This window comes from Bos indicus, chromosome 2 (genome assembly GCF_029378745.1).
Source record: "Bos indicus isolate NIAB-ARS_2022 breed Sahiwal x Tharparkar chromosome 2, NIAB-ARS_B.indTharparkar_mat_pri_1.0, whole genome shotgun sequence".
NCBI classification, from domain to species: domain Eukaryota; kingdom Metazoa; phylum Chordata; class Mammalia; order Artiodactyla; family Bovidae; genus Bos; species Bos indicus.
In genome coordinates this window covers 63,806,719-63,822,475 of record NC_091761.1, presented here as the reverse complement: position 1 = coordinate 63,822,475, position 15,757 = coordinate 63,806,719, and the positions used below count along the sequence as shown (strand labels likewise).

General features: G+C 42.5%; 1 protein-coding gene across 7 annotated transcripts in view; it reads right to left on the bottom strand.

Moving 5' to 3' along the window:
* NCKAP5 (NCK associated protein 5) overlaps positions 1-15,757 on the bottom strand; it is a 1,211,030-nt gene that overhangs the window by 1,018,847 nt on the left and 176,426 nt on the right. For 4 of the 7 annotated variants that reach the window (XM_070799923.1, XM_070799952.1, XM_070799951.1 and 1 more), the window contains exon 2: positions 12,062-12,191. The exons of 1 other annotated variant lie outside the window; for it this stretch is intronic. In XM_070799923.1, coding sequence (XP_070656024.1) covers positions 12,062-12,130 — 69 coding nt within the window. In that variant the 5' untranslated portion in view covers positions 12,131-12,191. Of the gene's footprint in view, positions 1-9,303; positions 12,195-15,757 lie in introns of those variants that run through there. 2 more of the 7 variants (XM_070799947.1, XM_070799938.1) reach the window with 2 other exon arrangements.

Sequence of the window (15,757 nt, the reverse complement as noted above, 5' to 3'; positions counted from 1 at the left end):
GAGGAAAAGGGGATGACAGAGGATGAGATGGCTGGATGGCATCACTGACTCGATGGACGTGAGTCTGAGTGAACTCCGGGAGTTGGTGCTGGACAGGGAGGCCTGGCGTGCTGCGATCCATGGAGTCGCAAAGAGTCGGACACGACTGAGCGACTGAAATGAACTGAGGTTTGCACAAAAGATGCCTGGAGGGGGGGTTGCTTTTTTCCTCTTTCCACAGAGATTCGTCATATAACAAAGGACTCCCTAGGTTTCTTGAAATAGACTTTAATGCATTTTAAATTGAATTGAATTTCCAAAATGCAATTTGTGGTGGTAATTTCCCAATGAGTCGGACACAACTGAGCAACTGAAGTGAACTGAACTGAAGAGGATGGCAAATGCTAACCATAGGACACCTGACTCTCTCGTCACCTCACTTCCTCCTTACTGCACCTCGCGAAACAGGAATGAAGTCAGGTATTCTGCAGAGCTCCAAACTTGGCCCAGGAGATCACCAAATAGCTCCCCCTACCACCATCTAGCTAGGATTCCAACCAGGGAGGAAGGAATGACAGACAGTACCCCCTACATCCCAGTCATATCTAGTGGATGCCTTCAAGAATGTCAGCTCAGGTTGTACCCACGAACACCAACTCCTGTCAGCCTTCAAGGCCTCGCCATTCTAGGGGTGGCAGGCCTCTGACCATAGCTCCACCTCACAAAAAGGCTAACAGCCGCTGAGCCTTCTTCTCTGCTGGCCCTGACAGATGGATCCCAGAATTCACTAGACCAAATGATTTTATTTCCCTCAACACATGCATGAGAGCAGTCAATGGATTAATTATATTAGGAAACCTACCAAGCTGAAGACAACTGCTTCATACTAAGAACCGAAAAGGTGCTGAAAGACAGAAGGCAAGCAAACCTCAGAGGCATCTTTGGAAATGGACAATTATGATCCATTAAGCCTAGTTAAGGGACTGAAATTTATGAGGAGGAAACATCTGGAGCTGCCTGGAATGCAAAGGAACCAGAAGGAACTACTGTTTGGGCTTGTAGAGAACAGCCCAGACAAATGGGATTCTGTGTTAGGCGAAAACTGCAAAATTAGTACATGAAAGGGACAAGAGTCGAGGCAGTGCATCTGGTGTTAAGTGAAGCGTTTTAATACGATGGCTCCTGGATTTGCTTTTGAAATATTAATTGAAATTGGGATGAATATGAGGGCTGTCACATGAATAGAAAACTGGCAAGAGGATCATAAATACTTGGTAAGCTGAGCCAAGTCAACAGAACATGGCAAGGCAACAGAAAGTAATAAAAACACTGTTGAATTCATAGCATGAACCCTGTGGATATTTAATAAATATTAATTGATAATAATGAACTAGAGTACAGGGTGGTAAATTACTGTGAGACAGTTAGGCTGCTGAAATGCAGCTAATATATATACAGTGGGTACACACTGATAAATGAATGAGAAGAAAGGAAAATAAAAGTGATTTATCTGTGAGGTGCATTTTGCCTGGCACCAGGATGTATGGGTAAGAGAATATTAATAAAAGGGTGGGGAGGGGTGGCTAGAGGGGACAGGAGGAGAGTTAAGATGATAATTCAGGATCACAATAGAGCTTTCTTAGGGTCTCAGCAATTCCACAAGTATAAACCAGGCACCTCGGAGTCCTGGTCTGTTCTTTTAAGACTCTGTGGCTTTCTCAATCAATTTCTGCTTCCGGGAACTCAGAGACACCATAGATTAACGTGGACCAATTTTCTAGAGGGGGATATGAAAGCTTTCCTTCTTGAGAGGCCCCCCTCCCTGATCAATATAGCCAGAGAGCGACCTCTCCTTTCTAAATCCCAGCCTGCTTGCTTGCACCATTGCCTACCTGCTGGTATTACTATGATTCCTGTACATGTGATTAGATTTCTTAAGCTTTGTAAAGCAGAAATCATGCCGTGCATTTCTTAGCACTCACCTTACAGTGCTTCAGACCTGCTAGATGCTCAGTGTCTGTGCTGATTCATTAGAAACTCTAGAAAGGAAAGCAAGCACCTATCGGAGAGGAGACCCCAGCTACCTTTTGGGTTTGAGGACCTGCTTTTAAGGCGATCAATGAAAACTCTACCCCTTGTTAGGGACAAAGTACTAGAGAGAGTCTGCTGCAGGAATGATATTAGGCTGCCAGGGAATGATGCAGAAAACTCAGTTGCCATGGAAACTTGTGTGACCTGATGATTCCCACTGTTGAAAGATGGAGAGACACCAGGAGAATGACAAGCAGATCTCTGAGTCTTAAAACAACACAGAACACGCCAAGCAAACGTCTCTGCCCATTTGTACTTATTTCTTGTGTAGAGGTAGTTTCATTTCATCATCTATTCATAACACAGTGTTTGCAAAGAGCTTTCAAAATGTTCCCAGTTCCTGGTTTGATTTGGTGATCTGTGAGACACTATGTATGCACAGCAGACAGACAGCACTCACAGCAGCAGCTGAGCACAGGTGATGGAAGCAGGTGCTGTTGAGACCTGCTCTGTGACCTGGGGAAGGGAAGCCATCTGTGTGCAGGTGTCACAGGCTGGACTTGCTAGGCTAACAGCAGGTAGAGCCACCTAACCATTCTTGAGTCAGATGCCCTTGAGAATCTGATTATTCCTGTGGACCCACCCCTCATAAAAATACACTTAAGCATATACACATAAAATCTAATATATTTCAGAAAATTTAAACCTCTGGAATCTTGTCATAAATGTACCCTATCAAGTACCTTGGGACTCAGGGTCCAGATATGGTAAAATTTCTGATATATAATAATAAAAACTTTAGCCACACATTAGACTCATCCCTGGGCAAAACAGAAGAAGCAGAATATCATCGACCCTCCCAATCAGCATTCAGTGTTTTCCAAGTAGTTGCATCTCCCCCCATACCCAGTGTTTCCCGCTGGTTGGTACATGCCATAAACAGCTACTCACTGGTACATTCACTCACTCATTCATTTCATGGAAAGTTTTCTATGCATCAGACTCTAGGGATGCAAATATGAGTATGAAAAGGCTCATGTCCTCAAGGGGCATTCAGTTCAGTCAGGGCTGATTGTGCTCCCCTAGGGACATTCAGCCATGTCCGGAGGCTGTTTTGGTCATCGCAACTGAAGAAAGAGTGCTATTGACATCCAGTAGGCAGAAGCCAGCGATGCTGCTAAATATTCTACAGTGCACAGGACAGCCCTCACAACAAAGAAATACAGGGTCCAAAATGTTAGGAGTGCCTTGGTTGAGGTTCTTCAGTAGACAAACTTGTGCTCAAGCGGTACGTGTGGAGATAAAGATCAGAAGTGACTATTACAGCACCTTAGGAAAGGACATTTTAATAAGAACTCTATTTATTTACATCTGTCTGATTTTCAATAATGAGATGAAGAATAGAAGAGAGAGAAGAGTCATTGAAGGGGAGCCATCACCATAATAAAGATAGACCCTCCTATGGGTGACATCGGAGGAAGGGGCTCCAATTGCAAGGAGTGGGCAAACACATGACATATTTTGGGAATCTCCTCATGGGAAATGATGCTGGCTCCATATCCATCTCCATCAGGCAGTGGCCCAGTCAAAAGGAGGTCCAGCCATTTGGTAGGCATTGCTCAAGTCATACACCCTGCTTCTTACTACGGGACACCTGTATTTTTGATGAACCCCATCATTCACCAGTTTCTCCCAACTCTACTCCTGTCTAGTAAATAATTTCACCTTGTACATGTACACACCACAATCATTCCTCATATGGCTAAAAACATTAACTTACAGATAAATTATATATTATAAATATGTATTTATCATATACACATTGTGTGTGTATTACAAAGTTTAATCTTTGTAGAAGTTGGTTCCAAGACCTGGTTCATATGAAAAAACACAAGACCAGATTAGGTCTAGACCAAGTTTCAACACATGCATTTTTTTATTCTTTATAACCCTCTGCCTCCAACCTCTGCCCCTTGACAATTCTTTTGTCAAAATCAGGACCAGCCCTCTGTCATCAGAAGGCAATGATATGGCAGATGAGCCAAAGCACATGTAAACCTCTAGCCCTGTTGAGTCTGGGACTCTCTATGGTTGGGAAGCAAACATGTGAGGAGCTCCCAGTCACTGGCAGAAAAAAAGTTTTCTGCTTCCAAGCTGCACAGCAGAGAGTAGTCTAGAGGTAGCCAGATCTGAGTTGAAATACCAGCTCATCACTCACTCTAATTCCCCTTGCAGTCCTCTAGCCTTGAGGAAGTTGATGAGCTCATTAAGCCTCAGATTTCTCATTTATAAAATAGGAATAAAAAATTATAAAATAGGAATAAAGAGTTCCTACTTTAAAGGGCTTCATGAGTATTAAATGACAGTTTCAGTTTCCACCTAAAGCACTGAGCAGAGTGCCTGGCACATAGTAAGCCTCAACAAATTGCCTCTATTATTACTAAGGGAAGAAAGCCCTCCTGGTTGAGATTCAATGCATAACTCTCTGCCTAAATATGCTGAGATGTCTGCTAAGGTGGCTTCTGTTTTAGACTCAACCAGCCCCGCTGCTGACACTCTAAGCCCCTTGGCTTGGGCGTGGTCTACACATGGTCCTCTGTTCTTACTCTCCGTTCAGACTCTGTCCCCAGCAGTAGCATTGCTCAGTTCTTTAACCTCCCTTCCACCACTTTTCTCATCTCTTTCTGTTTGTCTGGAGCCCCTTTACAACCCTTAGCAACCAGGTATTGTGGGCTGTGCCCACTTGGCCAAGCCTCTCCTGTCTTCCCCACCCTCCACCCACACCCCCGAATCTGCCCTGAATCTATCCATAGTCCCCATGAATCTATCCATAGTCCTCAAGAATCTGTGCTGAATCTGCCCTGAATCTATCCATAGTCCCCAAGGATCTGTGTTGCTAGATAGCAGCTGGACAGGGTATTTCTCCAGTCTTCTCTTGACCTGCCATGATGGTCAAGATGCTGGGTTACGGTAGTAGGCAGATTCACTAGGTAAATATCCATATAAAGATCTGACACTTCTCAAATTCTACCATTTCCCACTTTCAAGGGGAGCAGTCAGATTCAGCAAGCCACTTCAGAAAGGTGACTAACCTAGATAAAAGCTGGTCTATTCTCCATTGTTGCTTTTTCTTTAAAAAAGACTGGCTGAATCCTCAGACATCAAACCATACCCTCCAACTCTAGGCTCCAATGCATGGTCTGTTCTTAGGACATCTAACAGATGGCTAAGAGAATAGCCCCATTAGAGGGAATAATGCGGTTGGGAAATAAGAAGCTCCCTCGCATTCCTTGACCCTCCTCCACTTGATGCTCACTTGGGAAATCTCAACAATCTTGACACCAGAGAACAAAGGTCAGGCTTCCCAGGGGACAGCTTGGCCTTTGCCCAGTGGTCACAGCACTGAGTAAACCATCCTTTACATTTGCTTCCAATAGTAGAACGGGTCAAGGGTAGTTAGGATTTGAGTAGCTAGAAACCTTCTCCTGCAAACTGGTAGTTTCTGCACAGCATCCCTCCAGTGAGGGGTGGTCTAACTGTAATACCAAAAGAGTAGAGAAGGCTAAAGAAATGCCTGGAGCATTCCAAGGTGCAGATTTTTTCCTGAGTATTCACAATCCAATGGCTACTTTGAGCCACACTAACCATGACCTTACTTCCTGTTTAAAAAAAGTCTCAGTGAGTCAGGAACTTTCTAAAATCTTTCCCTTTGCTCAACTTCTGGCCACTTGAAGATCTTCATTTTTATGTTAATAGCCTCAGCCTACCCCTTTGCCTGCCTTGGTGTATTGTGTATCCTGAGGGGAAACACAAGTCACTACTCAGAAAGGCAGCACTCAGGAAAATCCAACCTGGACTCTCAAGTTTCCCATTTCTGTAACGTGTGCATATACCCTATGGAATCCAGCCTGCTGCCTGTCTTTGTAAATAAAGTGTTATTGGCACACAAGTCCCGCCCACTGATTCCTGTCTGGTCTGTGTCTGCCCTCAGGCTACAACGACACAGTTGAGTCGTCATGACTCCTCCTTGGGCCTGCAAAGACTCAACCTGTCACTCTCTGGCTGTTTACAGAGTTTGCTGACCCCTAGTTTGAATAGCTTCCAGTCACTAAACATGGGGATATAACTGAAGATAAAACAGCAGAAAGGTTTAATTCTGTGTGTTAGTCAGAGCTCTGTGTGTGTGATGTGTGTGTGTGTGAATAAAAAGATTTATCATGAGAGATTACACTTATGATTATGGAGGCTGAGAAGTCCCATCACTCTCTGGGAGCTGGAGGCCCAGGAAAGCTGGTGGTATAGTTGATTCCATACCCCAAGGCCTGGGAATCAGGGAGCCAATGATACAGGTCTCAGTCTGAATACAAAGGCCTAACAACCAGGAACACCCTTGTCTGAGGACAGAAGATGAATTCACCCACCGTCTGGCTTTTTGTTCTATATAGGCACTCAACAGATCAGACAATATCCATCCCCATTGACTAAAGCAGTCTTCTGTGTTCAGCCTACCAATGCAAATCCTAATCTCTGATGGAAACACTAGCAAGACACACCCAGAAATAATGCTTTGCCAGCTATCTTGGCATCCCTTAGCCCAGTTGAAGTGAATATAAAATTAACCATCACAATTTGATACAAGGAAGAAGCTTTCCTGGGAAAAAAATAATTCAGCAATGAAGTGAGTTGTCACCAAGGGGCATAGCACAATATCCGTGGGTTGCCTCTTTCTTCTCTTCTATCCCAGTCTTCACTTCCTAAATTCCCTCCATTGCTTCAAAGCACAGCTCTAACTGCAGCTCCTGTGTGGTGTCTCCTTACATCCTCCCAGAAGCATCTCAACTCCTATCACTGTCAATGTCACACCTGATTTACCTTCTCTGTGTTATGTCATTTTTCCTCTTTAATAGGTTAGCTTCTACAGATAAACTATAAACCCTTTGAGAAGGAGTGTTACCTTGTATCAGGCAGGGGCACCCTGCAGGAAAAAGATAACACACTCAAACCACCTCATTAAGGAAGTGTGGGCAGACCGAAAACAAACCAATGTGAGATGGACTGGCAACATACAGGAATCATCACTACCATAATGTTTGTAGGAACCTGGAGAGAGAGAAAGTGCCAGAACACAGAGAGCTGTGATTATAACTGCAGCTACAGTTGTGGGATAGGATTGCCCAACAAAAGCCATGGCGTTGGGAAGAGTAGCCCAGTCACTGTGGTCCACAGCCAGGCAGGAAGACAGCAGGAAAACAATTACCTTGACCTCTCTCTCCTCCCAACCAATGACGTCCTGCTAGGTCATCCCATTGGCCAAACTGAACGAGCTGCCAGAAGGCCAGGAATTCTTTTGACAAGGTCCATGTGGTACATCCTGCAGGGAAGGACAGCCAGGTAGAGAAGGATGGAGTGCATCTGGAGTGGGGTGGGGTGGGGGAATGGCAACTATCCAGCACATCTCATGGCTACTAAAGCATCTTAAATATAAAGCAGGTTTTCAGTGGTGCTTGTTGATCAACAAAGTTAATGTAGCCTGTGGAAGGCCTAATTACTCTCATGATTTGGATGCAAACCATCAAAGAGGTTGAAGGATGAACTGAAGGTCATGCATAGGGCCTTTCCTGCTGCCACAAATCTATCAAAACTGTGCTGAGGTTAGGTGTAAGGATCTAGTATGTTTTGTCTTCCTTTTGGTGAGGGAGAAAGGATTGGGGTACCAACTACAATTCATCATTCATAAGAGAAACTGTTACTCCTATCTGTGCTTAAAAGCAAAAAACATTCTTCCCAAAATTAAAAGAGAATCTTTGCTCTTGAAATGCCAGCTGGTAAAAATGATAATTCACTCCCTGACTTGCTTATCAGCTAAATGCTATCACAGCTATAAGTGTCAAATAGCTAAACACATAGCCTGGGGATGATTCTTACAAATAAAGCACATTATGAAATGCTGAATTTTTCTGATCAGAAAACATCCTGGGGTGTGGGCTGAAGAGCTTTGGGTCAAGAAGAGGCCCCAATTTCTGGGGTGATTTTTATTGTTATCATAGAGAAGACTGTGCTTGCCATGAATATGTGGCTACTTGGCCCACTCCTACTGGGGGGAGGCAAATGTGCAATCACTTGGCTTTCTCTCAGGGTCTTTACCCCTGACATGGAAACATATTTTTCATTTCAGTTTCACTTCCCTGCCACTTTTGTCTTTGAAAGGATGATTTACCAAGTAAAAAATCATCAACATCAAAGAATACTCAGTCCTTACTAGAGTGAGCATGTGTGCAGACACACACATCCCCTCCCTGTGTCGCATCCTGAAAGAAAAATTGTGACCAAGGACCATAAACTCATATTCCCTCATTTGGAGCTTTTCTTCAGTATCTCAACTGTGAGATTTTTTTTATTCTGTGGTTCCTTCAGCATAAAATTTTAAAAACTGTTGCAGGGGGGCAATAATTTCTACTCAACACTTCACGATTTGATTATGAAAAATAAAAAGTGTAATGAAGTTAATAGTCCCTTATCCTTGCAGTACATTCTAAGGAATTTTTTGCCTGCAAAAATCTGTAAGTGGAAATTACCTCTGGGCCCTCTAATTCTCAAAAATATGGCTCATAACGATTACTGCAGTGGAATGTCAAGACTTAGAGTTCAGTATGTTTCTCTTTCCTCTGCTCAGTTTTCCAAAAGGATCTTCTCTTACTGGGTTATTATTAGAGAACAACAAAAAGCAAAGAAGTGAATCCTCAGGTTGGAAACTTTGCTTCTACTCTTGGTTGTATCCAGTTGTGTAGCCTCAGGGAAAGCATTTAACCCTGCTGATTATTAACCATCAGGTTGGCCAAAAAGTTTGTTTGGGTTTTTCCATAACATTTACTGAAAAAAATATGAATGAGTTTTTTGACCAACCCAATACTTTTTCTGTAAAGTGGGGGGACTAGGTAACCCATTCTCAAATTGCATTCGACAATTTAAAAATAGCATAGAATAGAATAGAGTGAGAAAGAATGACACAAAGTAAAGGTGCCTTGGGAATGAAGTGTGTGTGATAGAATACCAGGTGTTTCTTTTTTTTTTTTTTTTCTTGTATTTCCCAGAAACCCTGGTCTAGAATCATCCTTGTGTGCTTCTTGCCTAGTGATTTGTGTGGTTTTGGCATGGAGCCAAGAAGAGGACACAGTCTTGGGTTCAAGTCTTTTACAGGCCAGTCAGCTTTAATCTCCCTCATCTGTTTCTCTTAGAGTCACAATAAAATTCACTTAAGGGCCATTCAATGGGTCTCACACCCTAAAAACCAACCTGACAAGAATCATCTTGCTGTCATTGTTCCAGCAGTGGCATCCTCTGTGAGGAAAGAACATAACAGTGAAATAGAAGACAAAAACCAGTCATATGGCCTGTATCGTATAATGATTAACGGTATTCAAGCTTTCCTGTACATGGAGCCACAGAGTCATAGGAGAGCATACCCACACACTCTTTCAGGATTTTTCCAACATGCTCGTGCAAATGTCACACTCAATCTGCCTCCAGGAAACAAGGAAGATATTTCATTAGTGCAAAAACCCTTCCAATTATCATTTAGGGAGATTTAACAGGATGATGATTCTCCAGTGGTACCAAGCAACACATTCTTTTCACAGTGCTCTCTTACACTGTAAGTAAAGAAACAGATTCACAGCCCCCACAAGACTCAGGCTAGAGCCACATGCCAATGGGAATGCAAGCTCAGCTTGGGGATTTCAGCCAGCACAGGTAATATGAAGGGCTTTGATTTATGCTCACAGTCAAGTCTGCCCTAAGGAAAATTTAAATGTGGGCAAAACTTCATTGAAACACCTTCTCTGATTTTCAGATTCCTCATACCCTTGTGATAATCTACGTCCCCTTTCCTCCGTGCCCCAACCCAGTCCTGCACACCGGGACTCCATGCTCTGCATGTGTTTCTTTACCAATAACCTCAACAAAATTCTACTCATGAATCTAAGAATGATCCAAGACCTTTTATTAATGAGTGCTCCTGTGAATGATTAAAAGACAATAGCTTACACTGTTTGGGAGAAACATCTTAGGAACTTGTATGGACATCAGCGAATTTTCAAAGATAGCTGCTCTCATCTAGGGATCCCAGACCTCAGCCGCAACGTTTCCAGCCTCCAGCCACTCCTGCTAGCTTCAGAAAGGCCACCACAGTCTAAAGGGCTCTGGTCAATCTATCCTGTTACTGTTTGTCCTGAATTCAAGGGTTCTTGTATACTGACAGACTCTCACAGTTTGTCTCAAGTCTGAAGTCAAGGGGAGATTCTATCAGCAACCAAAGACCTCTGTTCAGTCCTGAATGGTGGCTTTTTCCTTCAATTCCAGGGCTTGTCCTTATATTGTGCTCCAAAGCATATAGTTATACCATCCCCTAGACTGTCTAGTTTGTTAATATTGTGCAGTGTTAAATATGAATACATCGTACCCTTAAAGCTGTTAGTCCATTTTACCTTCATTTCAAAAATCTGAAAATAAGGCTAGCATATTCCTGAACTCTTGGTGAAATTTAAATGTGAATAAAATAGTATAACACCCCCTGCCCCAATCAAAAAAAGACAATAGCTTAGCTTAGCTTCTTTGGGCCCTAAGGCAGAATTATGAGCTTTAGGGAGTAATCAGCAAGGATGATGCTTCTGGGTTAAGAGAAACTTTCTTTTACTACTCATATTATATATACAGTGTGAGTGCCTGGTTAGGCATAAGACAGACCCTACTGGCAGAATGATATGTAAGAAGTGTTTCCTTTGGCAAAGAGAAAAAGGGGAGGCTGAGAAATTATCTTTTTATTCTAAATTTCCCTAGAAGTTTCAAAGGGTATAGACAGAAACACACACAACACACACAGACAGACATACACACTATTTTCACCACACTCTACCTAGAGACAGAAAAACCTCAGAGATGAGAAGAAGGTACATCCATTGGGAGGTGAACTTAAAATCCTATAAGAGTTCTTTGCCTCTGGAGGTATGCTGCTCAGTGCCTACCTCAGTCACAGAGACAGAGAAGTTGATGTTAATAACCGAAGAACTAGACACAAAAGTTTAATGCAATCCTTTTCTCAATTCCCAGAAACTCACATCTATGAACAGTTTGTGATGTGAAACCTTAGCAGTCAGAGGTTGGAAACGGACAACTTATAAACTCACATCTATGAACAGTTTGTGATGTGAAACCTTAGCAGTCAGAGATAGGAAACGGGCAACTGATAAATCAATTCAACAAATCTTTTATTGGACATTTACTCTGACCCCAATTCCAGGCCAGGAACCGGGAAGACACAAAATGAATAAACCACATTCCTCAACAACATGCCAAAGAAGGAACTAAGCTAAATTTTCATGCGAGTAAATGACCAAAAGAGAAAGGAGTGACTTGGCCCATTTGGTTTCTTATTCTATTCAGATGCCTACTTGAGTAAGTGACCAAGACATCTTAGTTCAGACTGAAAGAAGTGCCAACATTCAGAAATCACTGATATAGTCTATTTCTTTGAACTAACCAGATTCTCATACATGAAACCCAGCCAATTTAAGAATGATGATCATCAGCGTTGAAACTTTATAAAGTTTATGGACCAATGAACTAATTTCTATACCTAAGATCTCAGAGATTTTCTCTTCTCTTCAGTATTAGAAACCCTACTGAATTCTTGTTCAACTTACCCCCAAAGTTAAGATAAGTGGGTGATAGAAGAACTATAAATAGGCTTGGCATTTGGCATTAGCTGTACAGTAGTGTTTTTGTATGGGTTAAAGTCTACTTCAGCTGGAATTAATATAATTACATGTAATGCTGACAGATTATGACATTTGCCTATTAGGACACTATACAAACATTCCAATAACTTGCTGGCTTTTAACTTTGTAAAAAAAATAAGTGAAACAAAAATCCCAGGGGATATTGCTAACAGGGTAACTGGAATAGAGGCTTTTGAAAGCATGGGGTTCAAGAAATCACAAAGAATAATGCATTTCAAGCCAAAACATATAGAGTGTAATGAATATTTAGTACTTACCACGAGACTGCTATCTAAAGACAGCCTTTTTCCAAAGTCCCTTTTCTCAAGCTGTCTCTTGCCCTCCATGGGTGAAGTGATTTATTTTCCTTTGTGATTTATAAGAATTCCCCTTCTGTTGCCAGGGTCACTGCAAAAAGTGAACATGTGTTTTACTATCCAAGTGAATAGTGTTTAGACCCTTGTTTTTCACTTTCTAACCAAGGGCAAGTGTTGAATCCAAAAATACCCAGGCCCAAATCATAAGTTTAGAACTGGACTCAGAAGCTCTCTCCAGCTGCCAAGGTCAGAGTTGTCTTCATGGAGGCCCCTGTGTTTTCACAGGTTCTGCTAACCGAGTTGGGGAATGGGTTTGCAGGTCGAATCAGCAGACTGTGGTGGAGAAAAGCAAACAGTTTCATGCCACACTTGTTTCATACCCGTCCTCTCTCCGCCAGCATCAACCTGTTGCCAAGTACATAGCTGCTGTCTGCAAATTCCAGGAGAGCAAATGAACAAAGCCATACTCCATATCCTAGAGTGTTGAGTCCAAAACCCAATGAGGGGAAACTGAAGCCTGAACATTACTGTCAATATTTAATTAAAAAATACTTAATTTAAACCTATTTGAGGAACATTATAAGATACATGCACTTTGGGATGGGTTGAATCAGAATGAATGGTGATGACATCATTATCGTTACTGAGTGATTTGAACACCCACTGAATTACATCATATCAGATAGCGTCAACCCCTGCACTCCACTGAGTTGCTTGTTCTATAATGATTCAGAATTCTTTTTAGTAAGGATGCATTATATGTATTAAACACTAGCTTCCAGTTTTTACCAAGATATAAAATGCTAGAAAGAAAGGTTTAAACCCAGGCATTTCTACCTACTAGCCAAGTGACCTTGTACAAAACACCGAGGTTCTCTGAAGCTAATCTTTCTCCACTGCAACAACAGATAACAAATGGCCATCAAATGATGTATATAAAAATGGTTTAAATGACAACTTATATTTAAGTTCTAATTACGCAAAGATTATGTTAAAAACCAGTTAATCTTAAATACAAGTCAACATAATTTAATATATCTTTGATAATTCAGAAGGTACTCTGAGGTACAGAAATTGCTCATCATCTGCAGAAAACACTTTTTATATCAATCATTGTACTGCCAATGTAGGAAGAGCTGAGATTAACAAAATACCATACCAATCAGTTTCTAATAGAATTGAGAAGAAATATCTTTTAGAATTATTCCAACTGCTCCAAGTTCAACAAGGATACAACAGATGAGACTGCACAGCCCATACGCAGTATGTGGCCTCTTTCCCTTGGTTTCCTCTGCCAGGAAGAGAGTTGAGACAGCTGTGCCCCAGGCAGGGTTTGCCCACATTATAGTCAATTTGTCAGAAACTGATGGGCTCCTTTTCCAGTACACATTCCCTCCTCCATCTTAATCATTCCATCTCTCACTTTCAGAAACATTCATTTTAATTCATTACTAGTCCACTCAGATGGAGAAGGAAATGGCACCCTACTCCAGTACTCTTGCCTGGAAAATCCCATGGACGGAGGAGCCTGGTAGGCTGCAGTCCATGGGGTCGCGAAGAGTTGGACATGACTGAGCAACTTCACTTTCACTTTTCACTTTCATGTATTGGAGAAGGCAATGGTAACCCACTCCAGTGTTCTTGCCTGGAGAATCCCAGGGATGGGGGAGCCTGGTGGGCTGCAGTCTATGGGGTCACAAAGAGTCGGACACGACTGAAGCGACTTAGCAGCAGTCCACTCAGAAACTCCTAGGAGTCCATTCTAACAAGGACAAAATCCAAAATTTTCAACATCATGTTCAAGGTCTAGTTCCTGCCAACCAGTCTTTTACAATCCCCAAACACACTAAGAGGGTTTCCCAGGTGGTGCTAGTGGTAAAAACCTGCTTGCCAAAGTGGGTAGATGTAAGAGATGTGGGTTTGATCCCTGGGTCTGTAAGATTCCCTGGAGGAGGTCATGGCAACCCATTCCAGATTCTTCCCTGGAGAATCCTAGGGACAGAGGAGTCTGGAGGGCTACCATCCATGGGGTCACAAAGAGTTGGAGGTGATTGAGCACATGAGTCAACTGAAATTTATTTGGGAGCTTGTCTTTCCTGCTTTCAGCTGTCCCCAACCGTTTTGCAGCCACCCCCTCATCTCTGTGACTTTATGCACTGGTGACTCATAATATTCTCTGTGATGATCAGTCCAGCTACAGAGACCACTCAGGTCCTGAGAAGTCCCTGTCCAACAAAAGCATACTATCCTGAGTCTTATTCCCAAGAACTTTGGGGTTTAATAGATCACAATAGATGATACTTTGTCATTTAGCTCATATTTATGAACATTATTGATCAGAGGATTTTTGTAGAAACTAATATGTGTGTTTGGCACTTTATTATTTAAGTGAATATTGATAAGTTTCCACTCTATAACATTCGGATAACAAAAGATGTATTAATACATCTCTGGTCAATAAGTTGTTAAGTGCCTAATAAATGGAGGACTCAATATTTCTGTTGTGTTGTATTTGCAACACAGCCACATACAACAAAGATCAAGCCCTTGCCTTCATGAAAACTAGTGGGAGGACTCTGTGTGTGTGTGCGTATTTGTGTGGTGTGTGCGTATTTGCGTGTGTGTGTGTGTACTCAGTCACGTCCAACTCTTTGCCAGCCCGTGGACTGTAGCCCACCAGGCTCCTCTGTCCGTGAGATTTTCCAGGCAAGAATACTGGAGCAGGTTGCCATTTCCTACTTCAGGTGATATTCCTGGCCCAGGGATCAAACCCACGTTTCTTGTATCTCCTGCATTGGCAGGTGAGCTCTTTACCACTGAGCCACCTGGGAAGACCAGTGGGATGATACAGAAAACAAATACGTAAACAATTCCTATTTATGATAGATACCTGCTGCTGATGCCAAGCTTGGCCTCTCTATACTGCTGAAGAACTGAATCTCAGAAACAGACTTTTGGGTGAAGTAGAAAAGGATAACTTTATTGCTTTGCCAGGCAAAGTGGGACACAGTGAGCTCCTGCCCTTGAAAACTTTGTGTCCCAACCTCAGAGGACTTGATGAGGGGCTTTATAACAATGGTTCAAAGGTGGGGTCTCTGACAAGACTAGGGTGTGTGTAGGGCCTGCACTCCCTTAACTTTGCCTCAGATGGTCAGTTCTCCCAAACTTGATGAGCTTCTTGGTCTCTTCAATCTTGCCTTCCATAGTTTTATGACTGCTCCTCCCTTCATTAGAAACTGTTCAAATCTGCCCTTTGGAACTCAGGGAAGGTCGTCGGGGGTGGTCTTGCCTTTAAGAAACAGAGGCGGGGGAAAAAAGCCCTCTGTGTCTGGGAGCCCCATAGAGCCTAGACTGGTTTCACTATGAGGAAATAAGCACCAGTAGTTGGTATAACATAGGGTCAGGTATATGAAAAGAGAACAAATTTTAGATAGAATGGCAAGGGGAGGAGCTAGACATATAAAAACATGGGTAAAGAGCTTTCCCTGTAGAGGGGTCAGTCTTTCTGCTGGGAAATAGCTGGGGAAAAGGTTTGTGTGCCCCAGAACCTGGGACCATTTTCTTAGGAATAAAGCAAGTTAGGAAGAGTCTGAAAAAAGCTCTAAAATGTAACAACTAGATCACTCAGGATCTGGTAGGTCTAGGTGACTTGTTTGT